General features: G+C 40.6%; 1 protein-coding gene across 1 annotated transcript in view; it reads left to right on the forward strand.

Moving 5' to 3' along the window:
- The window catches only part of Sepsecs (Sep (O-phosphoserine) tRNA:Sec (selenocysteine) tRNA synthase), a 37514-nt gene extending 32011 nt beyond the window's left edge, over positions 1 to 5503 (forward strand). Inside the window, exon 11 of the mRNA XM_020185542.2 lies at positions 1112 to 5503. Within this exon, the coding sequence (XP_020041131.1) occupies positions 1112 to 1418 (307 nt within the window). The 3' untranslated portion in view covers positions 1419 to 5503. The remainder of the gene's footprint in view (positions 1 to 1111) is intronic.
- The last annotated feature ends 4189 nt before the right edge of the window (positions 5504 to 9692 follow it).

The following is a 9692-nucleotide window of genomic DNA, read 5'->3' on the forward strand; positions in this document are numbered from 1 at the left end:
CATATGACCCAGCCATCCCACCCTTGGGTATATTCCCACAACATTTAAAGCCAGCTTACCATAGAGATACCTGCATACCTGTGTTTATGGAGGCACTGTTTACATCATCGTTTTAATACTTCCAACATGGTTTTCTGGACCTTGCTTTTATTCTTACTGCTGTGCATCTTTTTTGGGTTGATCTTAATGACTTCTTTAAAAACAAGTAAAAGATTAGGAAGCTACTTGCATCCAAGTATGCCAGTGAAGGCCATCTAAAGTAGCATGTACCATTGCTAAACGTTGCTGGTTGCTACAGCACCCCACGTACTGACCGAAGTCACATGACTTCTTCTGGACACTGGCTTATAGGCCTGCCTTTGCACAGCTCCAGCAGAGTTAGGATTTTGGCTTGTTGGACATTGTTGGTGACACATGTACTTAATCAGAGTGGTCTGACTGATGTGTGAAGTCAGACTCTACATTTAGCACAAAGACAGTTTCCTTTATTTCTTTGAAAAAATGGAAGGTGTTTGAGATTCCTAGAGGTTATTCATCTTCCATAGAATATAAGTGAATGTTCATCACCAGACAGGCCTTTTTAAATGTGAAATAACAGTATATTGTACAGTTTCATTTTAAGGCTGACGTAGTCTGTATAGGCCACAATTTACGCCTGTTATTCACCTTTTTTTTTGGCCATGCTAGGATTTGAATTCAGGGCCTCTCACTTTCTAGGAAGGTACTGTACTACTTGAGCCATGCTCCCTGGCCTTTTTTCTTTAGTTATTTTTCAAATAGGCTCTCACGTATTTCCCTGGGTCTGCCTGGATCCTGATCTTCTTATTTATTCTTCCCTTATAGCTGGGATTATAGGAGTATACTATCCCACCTGGTTTATTTGTTGATCTAGGGCAGTGTATCACTAATTTTTTTGCCCTTACTGGCCTCAAACCCCAGTTGTCCCTATCTTGGCTCCTCAGTAGCTGGTATTACAGCAGTGAGCCACTGTACCCAGGTCTGTTTCAATTTAGTGAATGTACATCTTAGTAACACAGATATCTTTTGTTTTGGGGTGACATTCTGTTACCATCACCAGACACATTAAATTGATAAATACTTTCCCTTTCAGGGTCGTGCCTCTTGGATCTGTGCAAGTTGTGAGTGGCCACACGTTCAGAGGCTTTATGTCTCATGCAAATAAGTACCCTTGTGCTTACCTCAATGCTGCAGCAGCCATTGGAATGAAGACGAAGGACGTGGACTTGTTCATAAAGAAACTTGACAAGTGTTTAAAGACAATAAGAAAAGAACTAAATGAAGAGAGCATTGTATCTGGAGTTGAGAGTTATGACGAAACGGAAGATGTAGATAGTGAAGAAATGGCTCTAAAACTAGATACTGTTGTTCTTGACACACACCAGGACACTTCCTCATGACATGTGAAGGGTTTCTTTTGTTAGTCTGAAAGAAAAGATGAGGCTACAGTACAAACAAGCAGTTTAAAGACCAGACTTGAAAAAGTTTTGAATTGAGATTTTTACAAAGATATTCAGCCAAAGAGCATACTGGTCTGAGGTAGCCACTAGTGATTGCTATGTTTCTTTATTAGACTGCCTCAATCCTTATGACCCTTAACAGGTTATAATGTACAATTAGCATTTTTTAATTGTTAATCATCACAATTCAGGTAATTCTTAATAATATAATGACTGTAAAATTATGTCAGATTCTCTTTGAAATGCAGAGTGCTTCTTCCTAACCATTCTCTTAACATTCATAAATCACATTTCCCATCACACAGAATTTGGAAAGATCTCTAGTGCTGCTTATAACTGGATATTTGATCAGGTGTCTCAGTGTACCTGTAGAAGGGACATTCCCCAAAGAAGCAGAGCCATGTAATAAACTTTTAATTTAGACTTCAGAGCAGTGGCTCTCAAATGGGGCTGATTTGCTTGTTTCTAAGCAACAGCTACCCCAACTGGTAGACTGCTGTTGACAGCTAATGGGTAGAGCCAGGGGTGCTGCTCAACATCTTGTAGCCCAAGCGTTATGCAGCCCAGAGCAACAGTTCTGCTGAGGTTGAGGGACGCTGCTCTGATGTAAATGAATTCCTCAAGGAAAGAGAGGTTCACCACAGCAGCCAATTGTTCACTGCTGTTGGGTGCTGTGTTATGATGCTTTGTCAGTGGTGGACTGCTTGTAATACGGTGGGCCCAGGTTGCATCACCTATATGGTGACATCTTGGTTTGTTTAAGTACATGCTATGCCGTTCACACAAGTACAAAATCAGCTAATTCCCACACTTCTCAGAACTTGTCTATTCAGCAACTTGTGACTATTCTTCAAGAAAGATAGCTGTAAATGTTATCAAACTATTCTGTGTAGAGAATCTTAGCAATAACCAGGACCACTGATTCTAGGTATGTTATTATAACTTGTTTAGATGGCACTGGTATATTTTTCCATTAGGTGAGTGAAAACCGTATTCCACTTACTGTTTTTGCTTTATGCAGCCTTTCTGTATGGGTTTATTTGCTCAGGTGTTGCACATAGACACTATCAGGATTGGCTAACCTGGTTTTTTTTTTTAAATATATTTTTGCTAAGGTGGTGAAAATGATGTAGGATGATAAACAGATGCATTATTCTTTGTGCCCAGGTGTTCAATTTTGAGTCTGAAATTCCAGACTTACTGCTTTAACAATGATTTTTGTTAATTTTAAGAAATAGGCATTTTAAGAAATGTCTCAGCCCAAGGAGTTAGTGATGCCTCTGAATACACCACCATGCCAGAGCTGTGCCTCAAAAGGTGCACTGTGGAGTGTTGTTGACGCTAAGAGATGTTTATCAGGGACAGGGCTCTTGGACAGATCATTTTGAAATGCCTTTGTAACCTGCCTAGGTTATATTAAACACTCTAAGAGAATTCCTTTTGTAAAGACTAACTCAGTTTGACTATATCCTTATCCAAAGAGGAGTTTTTAAAGTAAAAGTAATTAGCATTTCCTTGGATACACTACAACAGCAAATGCTGTGCTGACTTCTGGATCCTGTTTTCCGTGATTTGGTATGTTGGTGATATCGTGCATTACCTTAGGTAGTTTGTAAACATGAACTTGGACAGGTCCACTCCCTTAATGTATAAGTTACAACTCCTTAGACACTGGCTTGCTGGCTGTGCAAGTAAAGACTTGGTTGAGACAGAGTACTTACAAATATTTGGAAAAAATTAAATTTATTACCTCTTTGGTGTTCAGACATTTAAACATTTCTTTAGTAGCTACAGTAACTCGTTTCAAAGGAGTAAATCCTGAATTAAAAGAATGTGTGCTGTTTCTGTGTGAATCTGGGACTGAAGTATAGACCCAGTAAAGCTGAAGAGGTGCACAGAACCCTAGGATCTAAGGCAGAATGTTCATGGGATCCAGATGCTGGCAGTGCAGCTTACTCTACATCAATTCAGAATTGTTTTCCAGAACAAGTAACCTGTACTGTGTGGTCATTTCACTTAAGAAAGGCCGGAGTCAAGAGATGAGCAAATGCTTCCTCACCTGCCGCATATCGCAATTCTTGGGCTTCAGCTGCTGAATAGATAATAATTCTAATTGAAGATAAATTACATGAACTCACATGTGAATGATAGATATAACATTTGTTCCTGATGCATAACATCAGCTACAGTTTTTATAATTAACCTTTTCTCTTTCTAGTGGTTCTGAAATTCCAATTCCATTTCTACTGGCTTCTAGTGTGACCCTGAGGTCCCAGAATTCCATTTTTGAAGAGACATTTTAACTCTCTCTAGTCAGGCTTTCCTTTGCCCCCACCCCAGTGTCATTTTCCTTGTTTTCCCATGCTTCCACATAAGAGTATTTAAAAGTGTGTACATAATACTACTTCAAGTTGTGATTGGGCTTTGTTATCTTTGAACTGTACTGGGGGGCAGTGGAGGATCTATTTCCAGTTTGTGATCTAACTACCCACATCAGTAATACTGTAGGAGAATTTTGGTGTTTGGTTTTCATGGGGCTATAGCAGTCTGTCTAAAAAAAGAAATTGACCAACACAAAATACTCCTTTGATCACTTCATAACATGTTACTATTCACACGGCAGGGAGAGGTATTTTAAATAAAACTCAATTTGGCTTTTAGGACCTTTGCTGTTGAATTCTCACTTTATCAGGGAACGGTCTATGGTACCAGCCTTCCTGTGTTCAATTATAAATCTTTCTATTTAGCTTTTTGTGTTCATTGAATTAAGTTACAGAATGTATGGAATGGTACGTTTAAACTTAACTTTTACTTCTAATAGCTCATCCCGTCACCTAATTCTGCTTTGGCTCTGTTTCTTTAGCCACCTCATAATAAGAACGGTCATTGAGGCCTGAGCTACAGAGTGTGCTTTTATTTTTAAGACTATTCCTATGGCACCATAGATTTCAGTAAAATTTAAATGTCATTTTTCTTACTGGTGATACTGCTTTAGTCTTGATTTAGTGCCTCATTCTGAGAGTTAAATTCTTATGTTCTTAATAGAGGCAAGTAACCAGCAATTGAAACAGTAGTAAGAAAACACTGATGAATCTCACTAATACCCTACTCAGAGAATTTTTTTGTTTTTGGCAGTGCTGGGGCTTGAACTCAGGGCCTCAGGCTTCCTAGGCAGATGCTTTATCAGAAATGTTTGACGTGCGTACATACTTGATTCATATAAAAGTTGGGTGAAACAGCTTGCTATGTGCAAGCTCTGGGTTCAATCTCAGAAAAAAAAATTGGATTTAGATCTCCACTTTTCTAATTTCATCTAAGTCCTCATGTGGTCTTGTCATGTTTTATATTCATGAGACCTTATTTTATAGTTAAAAAAATCCAGTTTTTTTTGCACAGAAGTTGGGTCATTTCAAAAGTTGCATAATCTGTAAATAACTTGATAAGAACCAATTGAATATGCTGTTAACAGTTTTAAAAAAATATCCTGTAAACTCTTGTCTGTCGCGCTGTGTGGGTGCCGTGTCTCTCGTGGTCTTTTACCTGCTGCATCCCTTTGTGCCTTACTTTCTACTTTCAGTTTGCCCATTGTGCTATTCCAGTGGAAGATGATGAGTTTAAGGCTAATCAAGATATCTTTAGGGCTGGGATGTAGCTCGGTGGTACGGCGCTTGCCTAGCATGCGTGAGGCCCTGGGTTCGATCCCAGCACCAAAAAAGAAAAGACAAAAAAAAATATATCTTTATAATTTCCCACCTAGTATCTGAGGTTTAAACTCAGCTTTGGGCAAAATCTGTTTTGTTCTTATCAAGTGGTGTCAATATGAGTGTTCAGAGAAACATGGAGAAAGGCTGTGTCTAACTTTAAGTGTGACTGTGGGTTTTAGCTGTAAAAAGGTGGCGTCAGTCTGCTAATCTGTGTGTCTTACCGGAAGGAAAAAATGGTGCAAAATATTTTTGTTGCAGACTGTTTTCAAATAAAAATGAATTGTATAATTTATTATATGAAATAAATTTTGAACAAATTGCTGACAGTACTTTATCTTATCTACCTAATCACTACTTCAGATAAAACCTGAAGGTACAGATAACTGATCTAAATTATTTGCCCATTTCTTGATTCAATTGTCAGTTACCAACTTGCCTAGAAGTCAGCAGGAAAAGTCAGACCTGTAATGAGGATCAGGAGACATGACTAGGACTAAATTATTAGAAAAGGAAAACAAAAGGGGGAGGAAGGAGATGACATTACAGCATCCATTCTACCAGGGTATGTTGACTATGGAAAGTTTAATATTTTCTAAAAGAAACACTGCCTTTTATTTGAAAACAAAATAGATGAGTAACCCTTCTTCACATTTCACTTTTAATGTGTGCCTTTTGGATTATGTAGGCAGTTGTCTTTGATTAGGAGGCAGATTGCTGACTTGGTGCTTACTCGTGAGCTCACATGTTGACCCTTCGTAGATCTCAGTCTCATCCTCTCTGGAATGGATACAACCTTCCAGGATTGAGGATTAAATGAGATAAGACACAGGAAGTGAATGATTGATTACCTCAATCACTGAGGAACAGCCTTCACTGTAACTGCCGTGCTGCTCTGCATATAGCTGTACCGTCCTAACTTCCCTAGATTGAAGTTGAAATGTAATTTTATCCATTCTCCAGTGGAAATTTTTTTAAAATTGTGGTAGATTTTAGATGACTACCTTTTTTTTCCCCAGAGGTTTTCTAGTTTGTTTTTTATGAGTTTCCTTTGGTTTTGCACTTACATTTGAGAATTAAGAAAATATTTGAAGCACATTAACTACTTAATGAACCTGAAATTGCAAGTGATTACCTGGAAGGGATGAGCCGAACGAGTCATGTTACAGTTCCTCCACATGGAATGTGCTGTCTGACCACAGGTTCTGGTGTAGTCAGACTGACAAGCATAATAGCTGTTCAGTTATTGAGCCTTGTTATGATGTGACTTTAGAGTGGGATGCCTGACCATGGGCTACTAAATTTGTATCTTCCCATAGCTTATTCCTGAACCCCACATTCCTGTCACCTAATCACTATCCCTGGATGTCTGATAGACCTGCTGAAGATGTTCCTTTGATCACATCCCCTCAAAAAATGTGTTCACCCACAGCCTTCCCACACTCCTTTTCCATCACTTAGACCACAAGTCTGGAAGTTCTCTGTATGTCTTACACCCTGTGTCTGATCAAGAAGTCATGTATCTACCTTGAAAATTCACCCAGAATCAAACCATTTCCCCTCCCCTGTATCCAACTAGGTCTAAACTATCAGTGTTTTTTATTTGTATTATTATAAGACCTCTTTCCCACTCCCCTCAAAAGGCCTCCTTGCTTCTACTTAGGCTCCCTTTAGTCTTTTCTGTGCAAAAGCCAGAGTGACCTTGAAACTTGAACACAAAACTCTTGCCCTAGTTTTCCTGTGCAACTCAGTGTAAGCCAAAGTCCTTGCTCTGTTCCTAGAGGCTGACAGCATCTAACCATACTGCTCCATCCCTCACCCTTTCCCACTTTGCTCCAGCCACTTTGGCCATCTGAGAAGGTTTGTGAAACCCTCCAGGCACATGTGTCTGGTCTCTGGCTGGTCCCTTTGCCTAGGAATAGCTCTTAACTTGGATGTTTGGCTGTCTAACTCCCTGCATGGTTTCATTAAAGCCTCCCTTTTCAGTGAGGTCTGTCTTGACTACCATGTTTAATCTTATGACTCTCTCAACATTGTGTGAGCACTGTCTTAAAATTGAAAGTGTAAGCCAGGTGTGGTGGGGGTATTCCTGTAATCCCAGCTACTCAGGAGGCAGAGACAGGAGGATGGTAAGTTCCAGGTTAGCCCAGGCAAAGGTAGCAGGGCCCTGTCTTAGAAGCAAAACACACATACACACAGGCTGGGGAGATAGCTCAAGTGGAAAGTGCTCTCTCAGCATGTGTGAGGTGAGGTCCTGGGTTCAATCATCAGTACTGACAAGAAAAAAAACTGAGGGTGAGGACTCAGCTCTGATATTCCTAAGAATCACTTAGGATCCATGTCTAAATGCAGATTGGAGCTCAGTAGGCCTGGGTGGGGCCAGCATTTCTAGCAAATGCCTAGGTGATACCATGGTCCACACTGAAGCAGAAGTCCACATGCTACCTGATGTGTCAATGTTTGTTATGCTACTGTTTACCATAAGCATGCCAAAACAAAGTGTTCTGTTCACTCATAGATCCCACGCACCTGCACAGCACCTGCTGCGTGACACTCAAATATTTGTTATATGAAAGATTCAATAGGGATTATTAAATATTTATAGAGTTGTGTGTGAAACCCCATGGTGTTGGATTGAAAGTATTCATTTGTTTTCCATCTCTCCTATAACAGAGCTCCAGAACTTTACTTGAGGTAGCAGACACAGATCCCCTCGCAGGCAGACTCGCTCCCCAGCTGCTAGGAGGCTCAGCCCACAGCTCCCAGCCCTTGCTTCCTTCCAGGTTAGCTCAAGCCTTGAAGCGTCTGCACCAGCTGCTGAGCACGGCTGGGGTGTAATGCCATGTCCTCCAGCGGGCAGGCTTCCCTTGGGAGTTCCCTGGGGTGGCAGAGACTGTATCACAGTCTGATGGCCCCCTTCCCTGACCTGCTTCCCTCCTTTCTTTGACAAGGTGGCATTCCCCAGTGAACCTTTTGCTCTTTTAATTTGCCTGTCATCTTCCCAGAGGGTGCAGTCCACGCTGTGCCTTCTACTATCCTGCGTACCTTTCTCCTCTCGTTCCTTTTCCACCCTTCTCCCTTGCTCTAAGCCAGCCTGCCAGACCCCACCCTCACCCATTTAGTACTGTTAGAGGGACACTAGGAGTGTAGCTCACCAGCCTAAGGAATCTATCATCGGTAGCCATCACAGACTATGAGAATTACAGTCTGGCATCATTTTTTAGTTAATGGTTTAAAATACTAATTACTGTTATCAAATATGGTTCAAGACTTCATGATTGAGCTCACTTTTGATAAGTGGTCCATAGATGATGAGAGAAGTAAGTTGACCAGTGCCTGATCCTCAGGAAATTTCCTTCAAGGGCAAATAGTGACTGCAAAGTGAGAAGCCAGACTTCAGCCCTGGTCTAGGGTTTGAACTCAGGGCTTCACACTTGTGAGGCAGGTACTCTACTGCTTGAGCCACACCTTTTTTTCTTTTCTCTGGTTATTTTAGAGACAGGGTCTCACATTTTGCCCAGGCCAGCCTGCACCATGATCCTCCTATGTTTCCCTCCATTGTTGCTAGGATGACAGGCACACATCATTTCACCTCATCTCAACCCAGCTATTGGTTGAGATGAGGGTCTTGCAAATTTTTTGCTGGGCTGGTCTCTAACTGCGATCCTCTCCATCTCAGCCTCCCAAGTAGCCAGGATTACAGGCATAAGCCACCAGCACCTGGCTACAAGTTACTGTTGACTCATCTGTAAATAAGACCTCACAAGATTGAGATAAATATCAAAGAAAATAATATACTTAAACGCATGTACTTTGCCATACGTGATGCATAGTGACTGGGCTCATACTAACTATTATAAATGGTGGCTAACAACAGCACAACAAAATAGAAAATAGAAAAGATCTTTAAAGAAAGAGCACCAGAAGTAGGCTTTATGACAAATAGCTGTGTGGCTATTCATTAAATCCTATTTGTCCAGATAGAAAAAGAAAGTCGAGACTGGTTCTCTTCAGTGCTCTTGGTCTAGTGGCCTCATGGCGGTGGCTTTCTCTGGCCTCCTTGGCTCTTGTCTGACTTGCCACTATTGGATTTACTTCTTTGTCTGAAGTTTTTTTTCCTCCTGTTCAAATGGAGTCATTTATCCTTATTACCAGTTACTGATCTCTTAGCTGGAACCAGTGTATCAAATGTTTCCCTAAGAGTGGGCCTTATTAAAACAAAAACAAAAACAACTTTTTATCACAGAAACTTTCAAACATATATCAAAAACATAACACCAAGTGTCCATCCCTCAGGTGGCACTTATTATGGACTCCACTGGCCACTCCTCCCCCCATTATCTTAGAGAAATTTTTGGACATCATCAGTAGAATGTCCCTGGCTGACACTCATTGAAGTATCATTGTGCCACCCAAAATTACAGTCGTGTCTCGATAACATCCTATAATGGGTTAGTACTCATTTTTCTAATTACCTTTCTTTTACATTTGAGTCCAGATCCAAATAAAATCA

This window comes from Castor canadensis, chromosome 9 (assembly GCF_047511655.1).
Source record: "Castor canadensis chromosome 9, mCasCan1.hap1v2, whole genome shotgun sequence".
Classification (NCBI taxonomy): Eukaryota; Metazoa; Chordata; class Mammalia; order Rodentia; family Castoridae; genus Castor; species Castor canadensis.